This window comes from Grampus griseus (assembly GCF_964374135.1).
Source record: "Grampus griseus genome assembly, chromosome: 5".
Taxonomy (NCBI): domain Eukaryota; kingdom Metazoa; phylum Chordata; class Mammalia; order Artiodactyla; family Delphinidae; genus Grampus; species Grampus griseus.
Window position 1 is genome coordinate 60,189,082 of NC_138998.1, and position 26,329 is coordinate 60,215,410.

Consider the following 26,329-nt stretch of genomic DNA (forward strand, 5'->3'; position numbering starts at 1 on the left):
TTCCCAGCAGGTTCTGACATGTTTTTATGAATCCTTCAGTAGATGCCTCTCCTTAAACCCAGTTCAGAGCACCTTTCATAGTTCTCTTTCTCATATTGGTCCCCAAATAAAAAGACACATCCCTGAGAGAGTGAAGCAATAAATCAGCTTACTAGTCTGGCCCAAAACTTCACAACAGCCTCAGGAAAGCTTATGCTTCAAAAGCCGACTCCCATCTCTCCCTCCCTTCCTCCCTGCAATTTCAGCCCATTGTATCTTGTTCTGTCCTGAGAAGATCATAGGAGTGTGGACCTTGAAGGGATGTTCACACACCTTGTCTCACCAGCACAAAGCTGGAATGAGTTCCCTTTTAAGGGGCTGCTTCTCACAACCTGCAAACATTTCACATGTACTACCCAGTCATTAAGAGATTTTCCTCTTTACACACTGCCTATCTAGAAGATTAAAGATGATTAGTGGCTGCCAAGTTACTGGAGAAGTGGAAAGAAGAGGGCCTAACTTTTAATTCTGCTCCCAGCACTCTCCAGGAAGCTGACCATCTGCCAGCACATAGGCTGGCCTCTGAGAGATTACTGACCACTCACCTGCAACTTGCCCTGCTGCCTTGTGTGGGACATGAGAAGGTCTTCAGAGGATGACATGCTTCTGGGCAGTTCTGTTGCAGCTAGGCAGGCCCCAAAAGTCTGGAGCATCTGAGCAGTGCTCTTCAACGCCAGAGCAAAGTTTTCAATGGCCTGGAAGTTCAGACAATCATAATAACAGTGTGGAGGGATTAACATTCACCAATATGCTCTCTCAATAGGACAGGAGAACTATTTCCTGAGTATATGAAATAGGCCATGCATTGTACTTTGTGCTATACATTTGTCTGTCATCTCAATAATCTAGAGTGGAAGGCATTTTATCTCCATTTTATAGAAGAGGGAACTGAAGCTCTAGCAGGTCAAGTAAATTGGCCAAGATCATATTACTAGGACAGTAAGGAAGGAAGGAAGGCAGGATTCAACCAATGGTTGTTCTATTTCTTCAGGAGTTTTCTGAGGATCAAAAGGAATGGCAAATTTGAAAGGATCTTGGGCACAGATGAGTACCTTACAAATGTAACAGTAAGAACTAAGAGAATCAGGTGTAAAGCCTGGAAATGTCATCCTAGAAATAGGGGAAAGCCAAAGGCTTCCTGTGGCGAGTCCAATTAACAAAATAACTTGATTTCATGTGTCTGATTAGTGATTATTAGTAATTGGTGATTATTAGTAATCACTAATTGGAAATTGTACAGAGGACCTGCCCCTAATAGAGTGATTCAGAAAAGCTTGGCCTTAGTCTTGGCTCTGCCACTGCTTGACCATATGACCTTAGATAAATCACCTCTTTACTCTGTAAAGCCCGTGAACCACAACTACTGAAGCCTGCACGCCTAGAGCCCGTGCTCTGCAACAAGAGAAGCCCGTGCACCGCAAGGAAGAGTAGCCCCAGTTCGCCGCAACTATCTCTGCCCACGCACAGCAACGAGGACCCAATGCAGCCAAAAATAATAAATAAATAAATAAATAAAATTTATAAACACAACCAAAAAGAAAACATTACACTCTAAAACAGGGTGAATTCTCCTACTTAATCAAATGTAGTTGAGGTGTTTGTTCATCAGTAAATTTTTTTAAAATAAATAAATTTATTTATTTACTTTTGGCTGCATTGGGTCTTCACTGCTGTGTGCATGTTTTCTCTAGTGCAGAGAGTGGGGGTACTCTTTGTTGCGGTGTGTGGGCTTCTCATTGAGGTGGCTTCTCTTGTTGCAGAGCACGGGCTCTAAGCACGCAGGCTTCAGTAGTTGTGGCGCACAGGCTTAGCTGCTCCACAGCATGTGGGATCTTCCCGGACCAGGGCTCAAACCCATGTCCCCTGCATTGGCAGGTGGATTCTTAACCACTGCGGCACCAGGGAAGTCCTCATCAGTAAATGTTGAACAACATGTTTCCAAAGTGAGTAGATAGAGAGGTGTGCTGACACTGCAAGGTGTTTTCAGGATGGTGAAAGCAGCTTCTGATTTTGCATAGAAAACCTAATCTTCTCAAGGGTATGGGGCTAGGAGAGCAGGGAAAGGGGAATGACAACTTTATATAGACAAACATTATTTGCTGAGTTTCAATCTCACTTTTTCCTTAATATTCCTGACCCTTCTAGTTTAGCATAATAACCATCACTACGAGTAAGTAGGAAAAAGTAAAATACTATATTTCAGATGCTTTCATAGACATTATATCACTTATTCTGCATATCAAACCTTCAGGTAGCTTTTGTTAGTCCAAGGTTTCCTACCATTGGCACTACTGATATGTTGGTCCAGATAATTCGTTATTGTGGGGGGCTCTCTAGTGCATTATAGATGTTTAGCAGGGGCTTCCCTGGTGGCACAGTGGTTGAGAGTCCGCCTGCCGATGCAGGGGACACGGGTTCGTGCCCCGGTCCGGGAAGATCCCACATGCTGCGGACGCGGCTGGGCCCGTGAGCCATGATGGCTGAGCCTGCGCGTCCGGAGCCTGTGCTCCGCAACGGAAGAGGCCACAACAGTGAGAATCCCGCATACCGCAAAAAAAAAAAAAAAAAAAAAAAAAAAAAAAAAAAACAAATAGAAACATATTAGGGCTTCCCTGGTGGCACAGTGGTTGAGAGTCCGCCTGCTAATGCAGGGGACACGGGTTCGTGCCCCGGTCCGGGAGGATCCCGCGTACTGCGGAGCGGCTGGGCCCGTGGGCCGTGGCCGCTGGGCCTGCGCATCCGGAGCCTGTGCTCCGCGACGGGAGAGGCCGCAGCGGTGAAAGGCCCACGTACCGCAAAAAAAAAAAAAGATGTTTAGCAGCATCCTTGGCTCCTACCCAGGATATGCCAGTAACACCCCTCTCCCCAAGTTATGACTATAAAAAACATCTATCTGAAGACATCAATAAACGTCCTCTGCGGGAAAAATTGCCCCAAGCTGAGAACCACTGTGTTAGTTGCAGGGGAGAAAACAAACTCAGAGAGGTTTAGTAACTCCCCTGAGCTCAGATAAGAAGCAATGGTGGCAACATTTAAATGCAGCTTCTTCTGACTTGGTGGGTTTCAATCTGTCTGTACACTAGAATCATCTGGGAAGTTTTGTGACCCACTAATGCCTGAGACCCATCCTAGATCAAGTAAATTAAATTCTCTGAAGTATAGCAGGGTATTTTGCAAACTCCCCAGGTGCACCCTAAATCAAGTCCCCCAAAACCCCCATACCATAAAATGAGCCAAGACGAAGGTAATCAGCAAGAGAAGCCCTAGCTTTTATCCTTGCACCTTGTCTCTCCCCCAGCCTGTTGCTTAGAAAACCCAACCTTCCCGATGTTAGGCAGTCACGGGCAATGACTGCCCAACAGTTGATCTCTAGGTCTCCTGTCTCTAGAAAACCAGGAGGGACACTGAAAAGGGCACATAAATTGGTACTTACAGTTCGATGATTTATCCACTGACTGTGGTGATATTCCAAAGTTCCCCCTAAGTCCTCTGTCAGTTGGCTTTTGTCGATGTAGTGATGAAGGTCAGAAACGGAGTTTAACATAACGATCTAAAACAGAAAAAACCCAATATATTACTCACAGATAATTAAGTAGCTCATCTAGATTCTATTGTTATTTAATTTAAAAATTTGTTTTATTTTTTGGCTGCGCCATGAAGCATGCAGGATCTTAGTTCCCCCAGGGACCGAACCCATATCCCCTGTGCGAACAGGGGACATGGAAGCAAAGAGTCTCAACCACTGGGCCACCACAGAAGTCCCTACTGTTGTTTAAATAGTACTTCAACTTTGCCTAATCAGGCATTTATATCCAAAGATGGTTACTTCAACCAGTAAGTAACTCTTTCCATTTTCCCCCTTTGAGTGAGGAATAGCAGTGTTGAACAGCCTGCAACAAAACAGTGACTTGAATCAGTGAGCTCAGTTCTAAGCTGCCTAGAAGTCAGGTCTTGCTTTAGGTAAATTTTTGTCAAAAGTTCCCAGGCTAAAGTATACCCTTCAGCCACCAAAAGCAAACGCTGTACTGAGACCTAAAAATCTGCAATGAAAATTCAAATAAAAGGTGGGCTGGTGAATATCAAAATAAAATTAGGACACAAGGACCTATTGAGGAGTATGGACTGAGAAGATTCACTACACTGATGCCCCTTCTATGAGGGATGGTGATATACCCCCAACTTATCTCATGTGGAGAAAGTCTGGAGATGATTGTGAGTGGGTTTTCATAAATTAACAAGCCTGCTGATGAACAAATGCCCAGACATCTAGAGGCGGATGACATACTCCAATCTGTCCCTTTCTACTCCACTGCAGTGGTCCTGCCCAGGGAGCAGTCCCAGCTCTCTGTAGCAGGGACAATATCATACCCCTACTCACTCTCATCTCTGAAACACACCCCCCTTGTAGCCTTTAACTGATGACTTTATATTTCTTCAGTCATTGATTATTTTGACCTGTGAGTATAATAAACTTCTTCCTGCAAAGCCTGCCCCTCATTTCTTCCTGTGGCAGCACTGACTTTACCATGTCATATCCAACATGTACATTCTTAGAACAGATTCTTGGTCAGAGGACATGAGAATATAGGCTTTTTTCTATTTATATAGTTTTAGTCAAGTGATAAATTTGGGATGAAAAGAATAGAAGTTAGACCCCCAAAGTCTTCAGGTAAAACAAAACTGACTGACTCATTCAACATATCTGTATTGAACTTCTAATAATGGCCAGGCTCTGAGGGATAAAAGTAAGCACAAAAAGCCCTGCGTTCAAGGAACTTAAGTTTAGTGGGATTTGATTCTACATATCACTATGTTAACCTTGTCAGGCTCCATGTTCCATGCCTTTCTCCTTCACTTATGGAAAGGAGTTTGGGAATTTTAAAATTTATTTTTATAACATAAGAGAAGGGGGAAAAACAAACAAACAAACAAACCTGAATCCATCTCTGTCTTTCCCTCCTAAAATTTTTTTTTTAATAAATGTATTTTATTTATTTTTGGCTGCATTGGGTCTTCGTTGCTGTGCGCGGGCTTTCTCTAGTTGTGGTGAGCGGGGGCTACTCTTTGCTGTGGTGCACAGGCTTCTCATTGCGGTGGCTTCTCTTGTTGCAGAGCATGGGCTCTAGGCACGCGGGCTTCACTAGTTGTGGCTCGCAGGCTCTAGAGTGCAGGCTCAGTAGTTATGGCACACGGGCTTAGTTGCTCCACGGCATGTGGGATATTCCCGGACCAGGGCTTGAACCCGTGTCCCCTGCATTGGCAGGTGGATTCTTAACCACTGTGCCACCAGGCAAGTCCCTTTACTCTTATTCTTGAAATTTTTCTATGAGTTGAAAATTATTTCCAACTCAACGAAAAATAAAACCAAAAATATATTAGAAACTTTTCTATATCACTATAGATTTATCTTATTTTTCTTCTGTTTTTGATTTCTCAATTGAGATATAATTTACATAAATAAAATGCACAGATTTTAAGGGTACAGTTCAATTCATTTTGACAAATGTATACACACATGTACACTTTTTAACCAAGATATAGAACATTTCCTCAGAAAGTTCTCCTAGGCCTCCTTCTGGTCTCCACTATCTCCACCCCCAACAGCAGCCACTGTTTTAATTGTCTATCACCATAGCTTAGTTTTGCCTCTTCTTGAACTTTATATAAAAAGAATCACAGAATATATAAACTTCAGGGTCTAGATTCTTTCTTTCAAGAGAATATTTCTGAGATAAATGCATGTTGTTGCATGTTCAGTACTTCACTCCTTCTTTATTGCTTAATATTATTCCTTTACATAAATATGCCACAATTTCTTTATCTATTCATCTGTTATTGCAAATGTGCTTTCATTTCTCTTGGGTGGGTCATGGGGCAGGTATATGTTTAACTTTGTAAAAAATTGCCAACTGTTTCCACCATGGTTGTACCACACCGTACCACTTTTGATGGTTGCATAATATTTAACTGACTGGGTAGACCATAATTTATTTAACCAGCTCCCTGTTGTTGGGCATTACTTTTTTCCCAATCATTTACTATTACAGACAATTTGGTAATGAATATAATTATATATGCAGCTTTGTGTATGTGCGTGAGGTAGCTGCAGAATAACTCTTATAGGTAGGTCAGAGAGTATGTACATTTCAATTTTTGATAAACACCGTCAATCAGTCTTTCATATTGGTCACTACCAACTTCATTCCTAACAACAAAGTATGCAAATGCTTGTTTGCCTCATATCTCTGCCAAAGTTAGAGGTAAAAAAAATTTTTTAACATCTTTATTGGAGTATAATTGCTTTACAATAGTGTGTTAGTTTCTGCTTTATAACAAAGTGAATCAGTTATACATATACATATATCCCCATAGCTCTTCCCTCTTGCATCTCCCTCCCGGCCACCCTCCCTATCCCACCCCTCTACGTTGTCACAAAGCACCGAGCTGATCTCCCTGTGCTATGCGGCTGCTTCCCACTAGCTATTTTACGTTTGGTAGTATATATATGTCCATGCCACTCTCTCACTTTGTCCCAGCTTACCCTTCCTCCTCCCCATATCCTCAAGTCCACTCTCTAGTAGGTTTGTGTCTTTATTCCTGTCTTGCCCCTAGGTTCCTCATAACCTTTTTTTTTTTAGATTCCATATACATGTGTTAGCATACTGTATTTGTTTTTCTCTTTCTGACTTACATCACTCTGTAGGACAGACTCTAGGTCCATCCACCTCATGACAAATAACTCAATTTCATTTCTTTTAATGGCTGAGTAATATTTCATTGTATATATGTGCCACATCTTCTTTATCCATTCATCTGTCGATGGACACTTAGATTGCTTCCATGTCCTGGCTATTGTAAATAAAGCTGCAATGAACATTGTGGTACATGACTCTTTTTGAACTACGGTTTTCTCAGGGTATGCCCAGTAGTGGGATTCCTGGGTTGTATGGTAGTTCTATTTTTAGATTTTGAGGAATCTCCATACTATTCTCCATAGTGGCTGCATCAATTTACATTCCCACCAACAGAGCAAGAGGGTTCCCTTTTCTCCACACCCTCTCCAGCATTTATTCTTTGTATATTTTTTTGATGATGGCCATTCTGACCGGTGTGAGATGATATCTCATTGTAGTTTTGATTTGCATTTCTCTAATGATTAATGATGTTGAGCATTCTTTCATGTGTTTCTTGGCAGTCTGTATATCTTCTTTGGAGAAATGTCTGTTTAGGTCTTCTGCCCACTTTTGGATTGGGTTGCTTGTTTTTCTGCTATTGAGCTGCATGAGCTGCTTGTAAATTTTGGAGATTAATCCTTTGTCAGTTGCTTCATCTGCAAATATTTTCTCCCATTCTGAGGGTTGTCTTTTCGTCCTGTTTATGGTTTCCTTTGCTGTGCAAAAGCTTTGAAGTTTCATGAGGTCCCATTTGTTTATTTTTGTTTTTATTTCCATTTCTCTAAGAGGTGGGTCAAAAAAGATCTTGCTGTGATTTATGTCATGGAGTGTTCTGCCTATGTTTTCCTCTAAGAGTTTAATAGTGTCTGGCCTTACATTTAGGTCTTTAATTCATTTTGAGTTTATTTTTGATTATGGTGTTAGGGAGTGTTCTAATTTCATTCTATTACATGTAGGTGTCCAGTTTTCCCAGCACCACTTATTGAAGAGGCTGTCCTTTCTCCACTGTGTATTCTTGCCTCCTTTATCAAAGATAAGGTGACCATATGTGCGTGGGTTTATCTCTGGGCTTTCTATCCTGTTCCATTGATCTATCTTTCTGTTTTTGTGCCAGTACCATACTGTCTTGATTACTGTAGCTTTGTAGTACAGTCTGAAGTCAGGGAGCCTGATTCCTCCAGCTCCGTTTTTCGTTCTCAAGATTGCTTTGGCTATTTGGGGTCTTTTGTGTCTCCATACTAATTTTAAGATTTTTCTGTTCTAGTTCTGTGGAAAATGCCAGTGGTAGTTTGACAGGGATTGCACTGAATCTGTAGATTGCTTGGGGTAGTAGAGTCATTTTCACAATGTTGATTCTTCCAATCCAAGAACATGTATATCTCTCCATCTATTGTATCATCTTTAATGTCTTTCACCAGTGTCTTATAATTTTCTGCATACAGGTCTTTTGTCTCCTTAGGTAGGTTTATTCCTAGATATTTTATTCTTTTTGTTGCAATGGTAAATGGGAGTGTTTTCTTAATTTCACTTTCAGATTTTCCATCATTAGTGTATAGGAATGCAAGAGATTTCTGTGCATTAATTTTGTATCCTGCTACTTTACCAAATTCATTGATTAGCTCTAGTAGTTTTCTGGTAGCATCTTTAGGATTCTCTATGTAGAGTATCATGTCATCTACAAACAGTGACAGCTTTACTTCTTCTTTTCTGATTTGGATATCTTTTATTTCTTTTTCTTCTCTGATTGCTGTGGCTAAAACTTCCAAAACTATGTTGAATAAGAGTGGTGAGAGTGGGCACCCTTGTCTTGTTCCTGATCTTAGTGGAAATGCTTTCAGTTTTTCACCATTGAGGACGATGTTGGCTGTGGGTTTGTCATATATGGCCTTTATTATGCTGAGGTAAGTTCCCTCTATGACTAGTTTCTGGAGGGTTTTTATCATAAATGGGTGTTGCATTTTGGCAAAAAGCTTTCTCTGCATCTATTGAGATGATCATATGGTTTTTCTCCTTCAGTTTGTTAATATGGTGTATCACATTGATTGATTTGTGTATATTGAAGAATCCTTGCATTCCTGGGATAACCCCCACTTGATCATGGTGTATGATCCTTTTAATGTGCTGTTGGATTCTGTTTGCTAGTATTTTGTTGAGGATTTTTGCATCTATGTTCATCAGTGATATTGGCCTGTAGTTTTCTTTCTTTGTGACATTTTTCTCTGGTTTTGGTATCAGGGTGATGGTGGCCTCATAGAATGAGTTTGGGAGTGTTCCTCCCTCTGCTATATTTTGGAAGAGCTTGACAAGGATAGGTGTTAGCTTTTGTCTAAATGTTTGATAGAATTCACCTGTGAAGCCACCTGGTCCTGGGCTTTTGTTTGTTGGAAGATTTTTAATCACATTTTCAATTTCAGTGCTTGTGATTGGTCTGTTCATATTTTCTACTTCTTCCTGGTTCAGTCTTGGAAGAATTTCTAAGAATTTGTTCATTTCTTCCAGGTTGTCCATTTTATTGGCATAGAGTTGCTTGTAGTAATCTCTCATGATTCTTTGTATTTCTGCAGGGTCAGTTGTTACTTCTTCTTTTTCATTTCTAATTCTATTGATTTGAGTCTTCTCCCTTTTTTTCTTGATGAGTCTGGCTAATGGTTTATCAATTTTGTTTATCTTCTCAAAGAACCAGCTTTTAGTTTTATTGATCTTTGCTATAGTTTTCTTCATTTCTTTTTCATTTATTTCTGATCTGATCTTTATGATTTCTTTCCTTCTGCTAACTTTGGGTTTTTTTTGTTTTTCTTTCTCTAATTGCTTTAGGTGTAAGGTGAGGTTGTTTATTTGAGATGTTTCTTGTTTCTTAAGGTAGGATTGTATTGCTATAAACTTCCTTCTTAGAACTGCTTTTGCTGCATCCCATAGTTTTTGGATCGTCGTGTTTTCATTGTCATTTGTCTCTAGGTATTTTTTGATTTCCTCTTTGATTTCTTCAGTGATCTCTTGGTTATTAAGTAGTGTATTGTTTAGCCTCCATGTGTTTGTATTTTTTACAGATTTTTTCCTGTAATTGATATCTAGACTCATAGCATTGTGGTCGGAAAAGATACTTGATATGATTTCAATTTTCTTAAATTTACCAAGGCTTGATTTGTGACCCAAGATATGATCTATCCTGGAGAATGTTCCATGCGCACTTGAGAAGAAAGTGTATTCTGTTGTTTTTGGGTGGAATGTCCTATAAATATCAATTAAGTCCATCTTGTTTAATGTATCATTTAAAGCTTGTGTTTCCTTATTTATTTTCATTTTGGATGATCTGTCCATTGGTGAAAGTTGGGTGTTAAAGGCCCCTACTACGATTGTGTTACTGTCGATTTCCCCTTTTATGGCTGTTAGTACTTGACTTATGTATTGAGGTGCTCCTATGTTGGGTGCATAAATATTTACAATTGTTATATCTTCTTCTTGGATTGATCCCTTAATCATTATGTAGTGTCCTTCTTTGTCCCTTGTAATAGTCTTTGTTTTAAAGTCTATTTTGTCTGATATTAGAATTGCTATGCCAGCTTTCTTTTGATTTCCATTTGCCGGAAAAAGAACATCTTTTTCTGTCCCCTCACTTTCAGTCTGTATGTGTCCCTAGGTCTGAAGTGGGTCTCTTGTAGGCAGCATATATATGGGTCTTGTTTTTGTATCCATTCAGCCAGTCTATGTCTTTTGGTGGGAGCATTTAATCTATTTACATTTAAGGTAATTATCGATATGTATGTCCTATTACCATTTTCTTAATTGTTTTGGGTTTGTCTTTGTAGTTCTTTTCCTTCTCTTGTGTTTCCTGCCTAAAGAAGTTCCTTTAGCATTTGTTGTAAAGCTGGTTTGGTGGTGCTGAATTGTCTTAGCTTTTGCTTGTCTGTAAAGATTTTAATTTCTCTGTTAAATCTGAATGAGATCCTTGCTGGGTAGACTAATCTTGGTTGTAGGTTCTTCCCCTTCATCACTTTAAATATGTCCTGCCACTTGCTTCTGGCTTGCAGAATTGCTGCTGAAAGATCAGCTGTTAACCTTATGGGGATTCCCTTGTATGTAATTTGTTGTTTTTCCCTTGCTGCTTTTAATATTTTTTCTTTGTATTTAATTTTTGATAGTTTGATTGATATGTGTCTTGGCGTGTTTCTCCTTGGATTTATCCTATACGGGACTCTGTGTGCTTCCTGGAGTTGATTAACTATTTCCTTTCCCATATTAGGGAAGTTTTCAACTGTAATCTCTTCAAGTATTTTCTCAGTCCCTTTCGTTTTCTCTTCGTCTTCTGGGACCCCTATAATTCGAATGTTGGTGCATTTAATGTTGTCCCAGAGGTCTTTGAGACTGTCCTCACTTTTCTTCATTTTTTTTTTTCTTTATTCTGCTCTGCAGTAGTTTAATAATTTCCACTATTTTATCTTCCAGGTCACTTATCCGCTTTTCTGCCTCAGTTATTCTGCTAGTGATCCCTTCTAGAGAATTTTTTTTTTTTTTTTTTGCCGTACGCGGGCCTCTCACTGTTGTGGGCTCTCCCGCTGCAGAGCGCAGGCTCCGGACGCGCAGGCTCAGCGGCCATGGCTCACAGGCCCAGCCGCTCGGCGGCATGTGGGATCTTTCCAGACCGGGGCACGAACCCGCTTCCCCTGCATCGGCAGGCAGACTCTCAACCACTGCACCACGAGGGAAGCCCCTTCTAGAGAATTTTTAATTTCATTTATTGTGTTGTTCATCACTGTTTGTTTGCTCTTTAGTTCTTCTAGGTCCTTGTTAAACATTTCTTGTATTTTCTCCATTCTATTTCCAAGATTTTGGATCATCTTTACTATCATTATTCTGAATTCTTTTTCAGGTAGACTGCCTATTTCCTCTTCATTTGTTAGGCCTGGTGGGTTTTTATCTTGCTCCTTCATCTGCTGTGTGTTTCTCTGTCTTCTCATGTTACTTAACTTACTGTGTTTGGGGTCTCCTTTTCACAGACTGCATGTTCGTAGTTCCCATTGTTTTTGCTTTCTGCCCCCAGTGGCTAAGGTTGGTTCCATGAGTTGTGTAGGCTTCCTGGTGGAGGGGACTAGTGCCTGTGTTCTGGTGGATGAGGCTGGATCTTGTCTTTCTGGTGGGCAGGTGCACGTCTGGTGGTGTGTTTTGGGGTGTCTGTGGCCTTATTATGATTTTAGGCAGCCTCTCTGCTAATGGGTAGGGTTGTGTTCCTGTCTTGCTAGTTGTTTGGCATAGGGTGTTCTGCACTGGAGCTTGCTGGTCATTGAGTGGAACTGGATCTTGGTGTTGAGATGGAGATCTCTGGGAGATTTTCACCATTTGATATTATGTGGAGCTGGGAGGTCTCTTGTGGACCAATGTCCTGAGAACTTGGCTCTCCCACCTCAGCTGCACGGCCCTGACACCTGGCTGGAGCACCAAGAGCTTGTCGTCCACACGGCTCAGAATAAAAGGGAGGAAAAAAAAAAAAAAAGAAAGAAAGAAAGAAGAAGAGAAAATAAAATAAAATAAAGTTATTAAAATAAAAAATAATTATTAAAAAAATTTTTTTAAGTAATAAAAAAAAAGAAAGAAAGAAGAGAGCAACCAAACCAAACAAAACCCCCCCCAATGATAACAAGTGCTAAAAACTATACTAAAAAAAAAAGAAAAACGGACAGACATAACGCTAGGACAAATGGTTAAAGCAAAGCTATACAGACAAAATCACACACAGAACCATACACATACACACTCACAAAAAAAGAAAAAGGGAAAAATATATATATATATTGTTGTTCCCAAAGTCCACTTCCTCAATTTTGGGATGAATCGTTGTCTATTCATGTATTCCACAGATGCAGGGTACATCAAGTTGAATGTGGATATTTAATCCGCTGCTCCTGAGGCTGCTGGTAGAGATTTCCCGTTCTCTTCTTTGTTGGCACAGCTCCTGGGGTTCAGCTTTGGATTTGGCCCCAACTCTGCATGTAGGTCACCTGAGGGCGTCTGTTCTTCGCTCAGACAGGACGGGGTTAAAGGAGCCGCTGACTCGGGGGCTCTGGCTCACTCAGGCCGGGTGGAGGGAAAGCACGGAGTTCGGGGCGAGCCTGCAGCAGCAGAGGCCAGTGTGACATTGCAACAGCCTGAGGCACACCATGTATTCTCCCGGGGAAGTTGTCCCTGGATCATGGGACCCTGGCAGTGGTGGGCTGCACAGGCTCCTGGGAGGGGAGGTGTGAATAGTGACCTGTGCTTGCACACAGCCTTCTTGGTGGCCACAGCAGCAGCCTAAATGTCTCATGCCCGTCTCTGGGGTCTGCGCTGACAGCTGCAGCTTGTGCCTGTCTCTGGAGCTCCTTTAAGCGCGCTCTTAATCCCCTCTCCTCGTACACCAGGAAACAAAGAGGGAAGAAAAAGTCTCTTGCCTCTTCAGCAGCTCCAGATTTTCCTGGACTCCCTCCCGGCTAGCTGTGGCGCACTTGCCCCCTTCAAGCTGTGTTCATGCTGCCAGTCCTCTCCCTGCGATCCGACCGAAGCCCGAGCCTCAGCTCCCAGCCCCCACCTGTCCTGGCAGGTGAGCAGACAAGCCTCTTGGGCTGGTGAGTGCTGGTCGGCACCGATCCTCTGTGCGGGAATCTCTCTGCTTTGCCCTCCGCACCCCTGTTGCTGCACTCTCCTCTGTGGCTCGGAAGCTTCCCCCCTCTGCCACCCACAGTCTCCGCCTGCAAAGGGGCTTCCTAGTGTGTGGAAACCTTTCCTCCTTCACAGATCCCTCCCACTGGTGCAGGTCCCGTCCCTATTCTTTTGCCTCTGTTTTTTCTTTTTTCTTTTGCCCTACCCAGGTATGTGGGGAGTTTCTTGCCTTTTGGGAGGTCCAACGTCTTCTGCCAGCATTCAGTAGGTGTTCTGTAGGAGTTGTTCCACATGTAGATGTATTTCTGATGTATTTGTGGGGAGGAAGGTGATCTCCATATCTTACTCTTCCACCATCTTGAAGCTCCTCCAGAGGTAAAATTTTTAATCTTGTCATTTTAATTTGTTTTCCCTTTATATGTATCACAACGTTGGTTTTAATTTTTACTCACAGTTGCCTATATTTGTCACCCCCATATTTTAGATCCTGATTTTTCTTTACTCATACTATTAGTTTCTCTTCCTTTTTCAATCTCTTTCTACAGTCTTGGACATCACCTTTTATATAACATCACTGGATTTATATAATTCCAGTACTCCTTTACCCAAGTCACTCCCCAACTCAAAAACCTTCACTGGATCCCCATTGCCTACTGAATTAAATCCAGAACCTTTATCCTTACACTTAAGACATATTCCATGTTTCTTACCTTTTCTTCTAAAATATGATCCTATATGTACTTCCAACAAGAATGGGGCTTCCCCATGGACCTCACATAAAGAGTGTACTTCCTGCTTCCATGTCCTTACACATGCCGTTCCCTCTGCCCAGAATGCCCTCCTCTCCCTCTCTGCCTGAGGAATCCTACCTTCCTTGGAAACAAGCTCACATGCCATCTTCTGTGCATGCCCTAAACAAATGCAGACAAGAAGAAAGGTCATGCTTACCGGCACTTTCATTTTAAATTCATCTCGATAGTACTTAATGCCAATATCAGTGAATGTCCTCTGGATAAAGCAGGATGGACGAAGAATGAATATGAGCTGCAAGTTTCCTGGAAATGCTACCTGGAAGGATCATAAAAAGTGTCAGGGCAAATGTCACATCCATTGGTCTCCTCTTGCCCAAGATTACAGATGACAAAGTTAAAGTGGACACCATGGATACCAAGAATTAGAATATATTTCACAGGATTTCACAGCTGAAAGAGCTCTTACTGGTCACATAATCTAAACCCCTCCTTAAAAGCAAAACCAAACCAAACAAACAAAAAGATTTTCTGATTAAAAAAAAATTTTATACACTTTATAGAAAAATTGAGAAATTAATAAAAGTATACATTAGAATAAGAAAACCACCCATGATTTCATAACCATTCTTAATATTTCAATTTAATTATTTCTAGGCTATTTTCTCTGCTTAAATATCTAGCGTAGTTAAACTCAACCTGTAGAAATATTTTGCAACCTGCCTTTTAATTTAATATTATACCATGAGCTTTTATTCCTGTTATTAAAAATTCTTTGGAAATATTTTTATGGGTGTACTATTTAACCAATCCCTTATTACTAGTGATTTAGGCTCCTCCATATTTTTACTATTATAAATAACACTAAAATGAAATCTTTATCCACATTTTAGAGCATAGCTTCCTAGAAAAATTGCTGAGTCAAAGATTTAGTATTTTAAGGGTTCTTAATGCATCTTATTGCTAAGTTGCTTTCAGGAAGCACTGTTCTCATCTTGAGGTAAGATTCTGAGAAATGAGATAACAAATTCATGTAATAACTTAGTGTCAAAATTGGGAATCCAAGTCTCCCATCGCTCATGGCTTTCCATTCTTCCAGTGGTTCTCAAGAACAACCTGCTGAAGTGCTTGTTAAAATATAGTCTGGTCTTGGGACTTCCCTGGTGGCACAGTGGTTAAGAATCCACCTGCCAATGCAGGGGACACGGGTTTGAGCCCTGGTCCAGGAAGATCCCACATGTTGCGGAGCAACTAAGCCCATGAGCTACAACTACTGAGCCTGCGCTCTAGAGTCCACGAGCCACAACTACTGAAGCCTGCATGCCTAGAGCCCGTGCTCTGCAACAAGAGAAGACACCACAATGAGAAGCCCGCACACCACAACAAAGAGTAGCTCCCGCTCGCCACAACTAGAAAAAGCCCATGCGTAGCAACAAAGACCCAATGCAGCCAAAAATAAATAAATAAATAAACTTATTTTAAAAATCATAATAATCTGGTCTTTACCCTGAAATATTCTGATTCATTAGAACTGGGATAAAGTCCAGATATCTGTATTTTTAACAAGCACCTGAAGAGATTCTGACTGGTAGTCAGGTTTTCAGATCCCCGCATTATAGGATTTTTCACACATAAAGGTGATCAATGTAATTCTTGGACACATTAGTCTCAAGTATTAGATGAGTCAAGTATTGTCTATGAATCCTGGGAAACCACAACCCTCTGGAGGCCAGAACTCTGGAATGGTCATGGGCACTGTCTAAATCCTCGGGGCATCAACCGTCGTTGTAGTTATCCCTCAAATAAATATGGTAGGGAATTCCCTCGTGGTGCAGTGGTTAAGAATCTGCCTGCCATTGCAGGGGACATGGGTTTGAGCCCTGCTCCAGGAAGATCCCACATGCCACAGAGCAACTAAGCCCATGGACCACAACTACTGAGCCCGTGTGCCACAACTACTGAAGCCCATGCGCCTAGAGCCCGTGCTCCGCGACAGGAGAAGCCACCACAATGAGAAGCCTGCGCACCACAATGAAGAGTAGCCCCCGCTCACTGCAACTAGAGAAAGCCCGCACGCAGCTAGGAAGACCCAGCACAGCCAAAAATAAATAAAGTAATTAAATAAATTAAAAAATTTAAAAACTAAACCAAAGGGACAAAACAATCCATGCACAAAGAGAAGGGAGTCTTCCATTCCCTCATCTTTGAAATTCAAGTTCCTAAACAGAAGATCCTTGCATTTTTTTATGTCTGGACAGGACAAATGAGCTGAGACACTATTTGTGTATCTGGATGAGGCTCCAAAGTGATCTGAGAGAGACTCTGTATGTGTCCATGTCCCTATGTGTGACTGCTTCTGTAAGTAGGCATAACTGAGGCTTCAAACATCCCTCTTCCATTCCAGCCTCTACATTACCATCCTACCATATCCCATCATCTTCAGCCAGTCCCAACTGCCCCAGGGAGGCATGCTTTGGTGGAAATGTTGGTGTGGCTGGCCCTGAGGTGTCTTTGCCTGCTCATGTGGCTGAGTTCCCTGGTCTGAGGTCCCTACAGCTAAAGGATGCATGTACTTGCCAGAAGGCAACAAATAGGGGTAAAAATCAGACTAATAAGATGGAAAAGGAAGCCTATCCAAGGTTCTGCAATTTAATGCCAAAAGCAAGCACCTATCGTATCACTTTTTTTGGCTTTGCCAGTGTCTTTCTAATTTGTGAAAAAATAATTTGAAAACTAAAATGAAGACTGCCTTAAATTAGGTGATCCCCAAAGCAAACCCTAAGATAAGAATTTGGGTCTAAAGAGTTTACTGAGGAGGTGATCCCGGGAAAAAGAGTTAGGGAGTATGGGGGCGCTGGTGAGACAGTGATGGCTAGAGAGCCCGTGTTATCAGTGAGGGGGGACTGCTGCGGGCAGAAAAGGCCAGGACCTTCCAAAATTCTGTACGGAACGTACCTCAGAACTGTCCCACTGAGGGGTGCAGAAGCTGGGGTATTTATCCACCAACGCCCGTAACTCAGTAGCTGCAGGTCACTGCTGGAGCGTTAACTTCCCAGCACTCCCTACCCACTCCTCTCCAGTGACCAGAGAGGTCAATAAGGTAAACAGACTCAGGAAGCCTTTGACATGCTCAGGAATCATCTGTAAGTGACCTTCAGGTGGCAGAGCGGATATGGACATGACACAACAGCCTCTGCTACAAAGACCTTCCCAAAATTTGGCATAAAATGACTTCCACTTCCCCATGACTTTGACGTGAAATAGTTGAATAGACAATTTAAATGACCTTTATAATAAGAGCACAAAAATAAATATTTACAGCTATTCGTGTCAAGGATGCTTTTACGGAGCTCCACTTGTCCCTTCGTCTGTCGATAACAATGACGAATCCGATGCTGGCAGCCTCCACACTGCAAAAAAGGGTGTGGTCAGTATCAGACACAGTGAAACACATGGGTTCTGTGGGGCTCCTTCAGCAGAACAATTCCACTGTCTCCGTGTCACTCCAGGCTCGCTGTGTAAACACCCTGCACGGCAGTAGGGGATAACCGGGTCTGACTTCCCTGATAAAGGAACCAGCTTCCTCTCCTCATCTGAGCCTGGCAGCCTTCACAAAACAGAAATATTTCATGTCTCAAACCCTCTCAATGGCTCTGTTTCTCGCTGGCAAACGTATGAAACACCCAACGACCACAAGGACTCACGTCAGTCGGGCACCACATGTCGCAGTGTAGGCAGAGGACCTCGAGGTTGAGCTCTGCCATCTTTCCACTTCCAAGACTGACATTCAAGGAACTATCAACATCCTTCCCTAGGAGTCAGTCCCAGAGGGGTTCAGAAACAACACACGTCAATGGGGAAAACAACTCCCTTCCAGTGCCTGGTCACAAATGGCCAGAAAACCATAGGCACAAGAAGATATCAACTTCATGAAAAACAAAAAAATAGCTGTTTGGTCCCCTCTGAAGTCCCCACAAAATTCTCACAAATTTTTTTAAAACTCAAGCCCTAAAAGGGAAAACATTTTTCTTCTCCCTCTTTGGGAGAAACTATGGGAAGAAAGAGCAAGGGCTTTGGAATCTGGTTCATATCCTACTGCTGCCTCTTACTAGCACTGAGACTTGGGGTCATCACCTAACCTCTTGAACGCTGCTCCCTAATCTGTAAGATGAGACCAATACTACCAATAAGGAAGTGGTTAAGAGCACTAATTCTGAAGCCAGCCTGCCTAGGTTTGAAACATGAATTTTTATATAAATATGAACTTATATATTGTGTACTTGTGGGTAAGGAAAGTTACTTAACCTCTATAGTTTCTCAGACTCCTCATTTGTAAAGTAGGAACAATAATAGTACCTGTCGAGTTGATGTGAGTAGTGTAGAGTTGATGTGAGGATTAAATGAGTATGTATAGATGTATAAGACGCTCAGAATAATGCCTGACACTTGACAACACTGTATAAGTACTACTATTATGATGATTTCTTATGTGCTTGTCATGAAGATTAAAAAATATCAAGGTCACAAAAAGTAGCTGGCCTGTAGTAAACCTTCAGTAACTCTCTAATTTGGGTAAAAGGTGAGCTTTACCCTAAAAAGTATATGTATGCAAATAAGGCAGAAGATCTAAGCAAATTCTGCAAGATAACATAAATAGCTGATCTGAAGTAAGCATTATTGGGCCAACCCATTATCACAGTTCCACATTGACCCAGGTTCTCTCACTGGAAACATTTTCCACTCCAGGCCACAGTGCAAGGAAGGGTGGTCCTACTGGTTGGAAGAGGCAGGGATCAGGGATTAAAGATACAACTGTGGCCGGAATTTGAGGGGCATAGCTGTCAAGAGGGGAAGCCTCAGAGAGGAAACCCCAGAAGTTTTCATGGAAATTCCACTTTAATGCTTAGCCAACTCCTGGGCTCTATGATTTTGGGTGAGACTCCAGGAGTCTGGCAGAGAATAGCAACTGCACATGTCAGAACTGATGAGAAATTATGAAGCTTGCATAGTTCTGGGGAGAGACAACTGGTATTTGGGCCCAGCCAGAAGAGGCAGACTTTGATGAACACCCTGGGCATTCAGGTGAAACTCTATAAAGGCCATACTCTAGGATAAATGAAACACCATAGGAGTTTCCACAGGATTAAGGCTACACTCCAGGAGTAAGGACAAAACAGGAATAAACTTGCCCAAAGCAAAACTAAAACCAGGCCTCAAAAAGATTAAGGTGAGTCACCAGTATTTTAACTGCCAGTGCATATATATGTATAACCGAATTGCTTTGCTGTACACCAGAAACTAACACAACATTGTAAATCAACTATACTTCAATTAAAAGTTTTTTAAAGATGCATTATTTCAACAGAGAACTATAATCCATAATAAAGAATCAAATGAACCTTCTAGAATTACAAAACATCAATGTCTGAAATTAAGAACTCATTCAATTTGCTTAATAGCAGATTGAACACAGCAGAAGACAGGATAAGTGAAATAAGACAGATCAATTAAAAATATTCAAACTGAAACACAGGGGGAAAATGGAAAGAAAAGAATGTAAAGGAGATGTGGGACATGAACAGAAGTCCCAGAAGGAGAGGAGAGAGTGTACGTTATAGAAACAATACTTGAAAAAATAATGAAGAAATTTCCATATCTGATCAACGACATCATCTCACAGATTCAAGCAACTCTTCCAATACCAAGCAGGATAAATGTAAAGAAAAGCTCACCTAGACATATCAGAGCCAAGTAGCTGAAAATTAAAGATAAGAAGAAAATTCTTAAAAGCAACTGGTGAAAAAAGATACATTACCTTCAGAGTAACATTAAAAATAATCACTGATTTTCAAACTATGGAAGCCACAATCCAATGATATATGTTCAGAGTATTTTTTTTGTTTTATTTATTCATTTATTCATTCATTCATTCATTCATTCATTCATTCATTTATGGCTGTGTTGGGTCTTCGTTGCTGCACGCGGGCTTTCTCTAGTTGCAGAGAGCAGGGGCTACTCTTCGTTGCGGTGTGCGGGCTTCGCATCATGGTGGCTTCTCTTGTTGTGGAGCATAGGCTCTAGGCATGCGGGCTTCAGTAGCTGCAGCATGCAGGCTCAGTAGTTGTGGCTCGCAGGCTCTAGAGCAGAGGCTCAGTAGTCGTGGCACACAGGCTTAATTGCTCCATGGCATGTGGGATCTTCCTGGCCCAGGGCTTGAACCCATGTCCCCTGCATTGGCAGGTGGATTCTTAACCACTGCGCAACCAGGGAAGTCCCTGTTCAGAGTACTGACCTAAAAAACTATTCATTTAGAATTCTATACTCACTGACAATCTATTTTAAAAAATGAAGGTGGGCTTACCTATTACTCTGGTAATAGGCAAATGAATGTTCCTAAAAGGAAATAATCCCACATGGTAACCTCAATCTCCAAGAAGGAATACAGGGCACTGTATACATTAAGTATGTGGATAAATATTATCAACTATGCTTTTATTTCACTAAAAGACTATTGACTATTCAAAGCAAAAATAATACAGTATTATTAAATATAATATATATGTAAAATGATATGTACTGTAACACTAGAGAAACCATTGCTCTTCTAATAGAAGAGTTAAAATGGAATACTGAAAATATTTGAATGATTCAAGGGTGGGCAGGTGCTATAGACTGAATTGTGTCCCCCTCAAATTCATATGTTGAAGCTCTATCAATGTGACTGTAACTGGAGATAGGGCCTGCAAGGAAGTGATAAAGGTTAAATAAGGTCATAAGTGTGGAGTCCTAATTCAACAGGGCTGGTGCCCTTACAAGAAGAGGAAGAGACACCAGAGCTCCCTCTGCCATGTGAGAACACTGTTAAGAATACAGCTGTCAGCAGTCAGAAAGAGAGCCTTACCAGAAACGGAATCAGCTGAAACCTTGATCTTTGACTTCTAACCTCCAGAACCATGAGAAAAGAAATTTCTGTTGGTTAAGCCAGCAGTCTATGGTATTTTGTTATGGCAGCCAGAGCAGACTAATATGGCAGGAAAGGAGGAATAAAGGAACAAGTCACAGATGGTACAAATAGCAAGATGGTAAATTTAAACACAACCAATCTCAGTAATCACATTAACTGGAAATGTTCTATATGACTCCATTAAAAAGGCAAATAGTGTCAGGGTGAAAATACTGATTACAAGAGATAGTGATTACACTTTAAACATAAAGACAGATACATTAAAAGAAAGAGGATGGTAAAAGATATGCCATGCAGTCAGTAATCATAAGAAAGCCAGTGTGGCTATATTAATATTAGAAAAAGTAGGGTCAAAGAGAGGGAGTGTTGGCAGAGATAAATGATTCATAAAAATAAAAAAGTCAGGGCTTCCCTGGTGGCTCAGTGGTTGAGAGTCCGCCCGCCAATGCAGGGGACACGGGTTCGTGCCCCGGTCTGGGAGGAAGGATCCCATATGCCGCGGAGCGGCTGGGCCCGTGAGCCATGGCCGCTGAGCCTGCGCATCCAGAGCCTGTGCTCCGCAACGGGAGAGGCCACAACAGTGAGAGGCCCGCGTACCGCAAAAAAAAATAAAAATAAAAAAGTCCATAGATAGCTAGTGGGAAGCTGCGGTATAGCACAGAGAGATCAGCTCTGTGCTTTGTGAAGACTTAGTGGGGTGGGATGGGGAGGGTGGGAGGGAGGCTCATGAGGAAGGGAATATAGGTATACATATAGCTGATTCATTTTGTTGTACAGCAGAAACTAACACAACATTGTAAAGCAATTATAATCCAATAAAGAAATATATAAAAATAAATAAATAGTTTATTAGGAAGATATAACAATCCTAAATGTGTATGTATGAAGTAACATTGATTCAAAATACATTAATAAAAATTTATAGAACTAAAAGAAAAATAGTTAAATCCACAATCAAAGTTAATGATTTTAACACTTCTCTCCTAATAACTGATAGAACGAACAGCCAAAAAATCAGCAAGGATATAGACTTGACTTTGAAGAACTCAGCGTCCATTCTTTTTAGAAGGACACGGGACATCCATCAAATAGTCCATTATCCTAGGCCACGAAGCAAATTTCAACACATTTTAAAGAACTGCAATCATACAGGTTGTATTTCTGATCACCATGGAATTAAATTGGAACTCTATTATTCTGTTTTATTTTTCATTTCCTTCCCCCCTCCCTCCCTCCATCCCTCCATTCCTTCCTTCCTCCCTTCCTTCCTTCCTTCTTTCCTCTCTCTCTTTCTTTCCAATCCTTTTCTTTTCTTTGGGTTTAACTGCCATTGTATTTTTTTAACTTCTTAAGGTAGAAGATTGTACCACTGATCTTTCCTATCTTCCTATCTTCCATCATAAGTATTTAAAGCTATAATTCTCTCCTAAACACTGCTTTAGCTACATCATGTAAATGTTGATATATTGTTTTCATTATTGTTCAGCTAAAAGTGTTTTCTAATTTCCTTTATGATTTCTTCTTTAGTTTATGGATTATTTAGAGGTGGTTGCTTAGCTTCCAAATATTTTTTTTTTCTAATCAACGATAATAAAATCATAATAGTGGTTTCCTTGGGGGAGGGAAGGGGTAGGAGTGCAGATATTGATAGAAAAGAAGCAGGAGGAAACCTTCACAGAAATATTCTATACCCTCATCTGGGTGGTTGTTACATGATGCATAGACAGGTAAATATTCATCGAGCTATACAGTTGAGATGTGTATACTTTATGTAAATTATAACTTAGCTTAAAAACCCAAGGAATTAAATAAATTCAAGTTGTGAAAAAGGAAAAGTATTATACAACTTAAAAACAACGATCCATACTTATCAAGTGCACAATAGGTGTCAGGCACTGATCAAAGGGCATACAACAATGACCAAAACAGTTCTGTAGTACAGCAAAAACAAACCAACATCAATAACAACAATAATTTCAGACAACAGCTACTTTAATCTTCAGCTCCTATCATTTATCAGGCATCTTTATTTTTTAATCTTAATCTCATGAAATAGATACTGTTATCTCCATTTTACAGATGAGGAAACAAAGACTGATAGAAATAAAATAACTTGCTTGATATCACACTAGCAAAACTGGATTTCAAACTCAGAGCTCTCTGATAGCAATGCTTACACTCTTAACCCCACCCCATGGCTCCCCTTCAATTTTTTTCTCACAACAGATGTGCCTGTATCTTGTGGCAGTTTTATTTTGTATATTTTGCTGTTACTGGTGTTTTCTATTTCTTTTCTTTTTTCTTTAAAACAAATAATTATTCAATTCAATGTTCTAAGGGAGCATCTAGGGCTCTTCAGCAAGATGGAGCTGGGAGAGGCTCAGCAATATAATATAGTATGTAAACACAGGATGTTCTTTGATCTATGAAATAAACAGCTGCCAGCATAGGTGGCTTCCCCAGCCAAACCAAGGGCAAATGTCCCTCACAACAAGGCTCTTCTCAGTTCCCTGCAGACCAAGGCCCAAGACCAGAGCATCTGGGTAAACAGGGTGCGATCTGCTGGGAAAATACCTGTGTACATAAATGACTGTGTCTCCTGACACAACTGTGTACAGGCCACAGTTGTGTACGGCCATAATTCAGAAAAAAGAGTTAATGAATCATGACAATGATTTTGAATAGAGCCCCTCCCATAAGGAATACATTCTAAAAAACATGCAGTAATATCAACTACTGAGGGGTTTATTTTTCCACCCTATCTGGCTCAACAAAAGGGTCAAAACCTCAACTAAACCAAATGCACAGGAAATGGGGTTTCTAGACAACACATTTCTTTAGGGAACAGTTGGCTGTTTTAATCCCTATTGTTCTTTTGAACACTAAGGTCCTATGATAGATTAGCTGCATGAATACTATTTAATAAAATCCTCACAACCAGGTTGGTGATAATATTTCCACTTTATAAATTAGGAAAATCACCCTCAAAGGTGATTAAAACATAATAATAACTTGTCCAAAGTCACACACTATGTGCGGAGCCAAGATTCAAATCTTCTGACTCCAAGAGCAATGCTCAAGCCACAAAACCCACAGTCTCTTAGTGTGGAAAATCTTTTCACACTATATTCCTTCATTTCCAGTCTTAGTAACTCCTCTGTAACAAATATAATTGAATTTTTGATGAGTCAAAATTTGAATATGACTAAGTATAAATATATGAGTGTAAGAGATTGAGGTAAATGTGTTCTGACCCCAAAATACCAGTTTTGTGGTTGATATGGTACATGTTTTCTTAATTAAGCTCTAATATTAATATATTTTCTATGATTTGCCTTTTTCAGTAAGCTAGGAATAGAAAATATTTAATTAACTGAAATTTTACTGCATTGCCATAAGACTGAGTCAAATGTAGGGCGACCAACCCTCCTGGTTTGTCCAGAATACCCTCCCCAACGTGGGTGGGCATCATCCAACCCACTGAGGGCCTGAATAGAACAAAAATTTGAAGGAAGAGGGGATTCATGCTCTCTCTCGGTCTGAGTGTTGAGCTGGGACATGGATCTTCTGCCCTCAGTGCTTCTGATTCTCAGGCCTTCAGACGAGGACTGAAATCTACAAAATTGGCTCTTTGGCTTTTAGGCCTTCAAACTACACCACTGGCCTTCCTGGGTCTCCAGTCTGCAGAGGGCAGATTGTGAGACTTCTCAGCCTCCATAATTGGATAAGCCAATGCATTATAATAAATCTATACCTACATCTATATCTATATATCAGGGTTCTCTAGAGAAACAGAACCAATAAGGTATATATTGATATATATCAAAAAGAGATTTATTATAAGAATTGGCTCATGCAGTTATGGAGACCGAAAAGTCCCATGATCTGCCATCTGCAAGCTAACGAACCAGAAATGCTAGTGGTGTAACTCAATCCAAGTTCAAGGCCAGAGAATGGAGGAACTGATGATCTAAAGCCTGATCTGAGTCTGAAAGCCCAAAAACCATGAGCACTGATATCCAGGGGCAAGAAAAGATGGATGTCCAAGCTCAAGTAGAGAGAGAATTCACCCTTACTCTGCTTTTTTATTCTATTCAGGCACTCAATGGATTGGATGATACCCACTCACATTGGGGAGGGCAATCTGCTTTACTCAGTTCATGAATTCAAATGTTAATCTCTTCCAGAAATATCTTCGTAGACACATCCAAAAATAATGTTTTACCAGCTAAATGGGCATCCCTTAGCCCAATCAGGTTGACTCATAAAATTAATCATTTTATATATATATATATATATATATATATATATATATATATATATCTTATTGGTTCTGTTTCTCTGGAGAACTCTGATTAATACATAGGGAGAGTCAAGAAAAGAGGGGATGGAGATAAAATCATTCCCAGAAAAGAAAAGTTCACCCTAAGTGCAAAGATACTGAAAAGAGTCCTCATACCTCAGGGTACTGACTAGAGAAAGACTCAAAGAGGCAGTGTTGGAAAGACAAGCCTTCTGGGAGAGAAAAGGAGATGAAAGGAGAGGTGGTAACTGTGTGGTAAACACAAAAAGAACCAAGAGATAAAATTTAGCATCCTGCAAGATAAAAAAAAAAAAAAAAAAAAAATCAAGGATACACACCCTTCCCCTTAACTTCCAAAAAAAGTTTTTTAAGTCCACCAATAAAAGAAACTATATTTAGCTATACTAACAAAAGATGGTGTTCTTGAACTAGGAATCTTATAAACCACCCCAAACCACCAAACCTGTTTAGTAATTGCAAAGATGCAAGCAGTATTCATCTATATAAGTCTACTATAAAGGGGAAAAAAAGAGAATAAGAATCAAAACTTTTTAACTTCAAGAGAATGAGGAGACAAACCACAAATTTTTTTTAAAGAAAATATTTACAAAAGACATATTGGATAAAGAACCATTATCCAAAATACAAGGAACTTTTAAAATTTAACAATAAGAAAACAAACCACCCAATTAAAAACTGGGCAAAAACCCAAAACAGATACCTCACAAAAGAATATATTCAGGTGGAAAATAAGCATATGAAAAGATGTTTAACAACATATGTCATTAGGAAATTGCAAGTTAAAACTACAATGATATTCTACTGTACATCTATTAGAATGACCAAAATCCTAAATACTGACAATACCAAATTTTGGCAAGGATGTGGAGGAACAGGAACTCTCATTTATTGCTGGTGGGTATTCAAAGTGGTACAGTCACTTTGAAATACTATCTGGCAGTTTCTTACA

General features: G+C 40.5%; 1 protein-coding gene across 1 annotated transcript in view; it reads right to left on the minus strand.

Moving 5' to 3' along the window:
• The window catches only part of MCF2L2 (MCF.2 cell line derived transforming sequence-like 2), a gene marked incomplete at both ends in the record, with an annotated part of 213,807 nt that overhangs the window by 136,404 nt on the left and 51,074 nt on the right, over positions 1-26,329 (minus strand). Inside the window, 4 exons of the mRNA XM_082655291.1 lie at positions 585-734; positions 3,473-3,589; positions 14,292-14,411; positions 17,412-17,502. Coding sequence (XP_082511417.1) covers positions 585-734; positions 3,473-3,589; positions 14,292-14,411; positions 17,412-17,502 — 478 coding nt within the window. The remainder of the gene's footprint in view (positions 1-584; positions 735-3,472; positions 3,590-14,291; positions 14,412-17,411; positions 17,503-26,329) is intronic.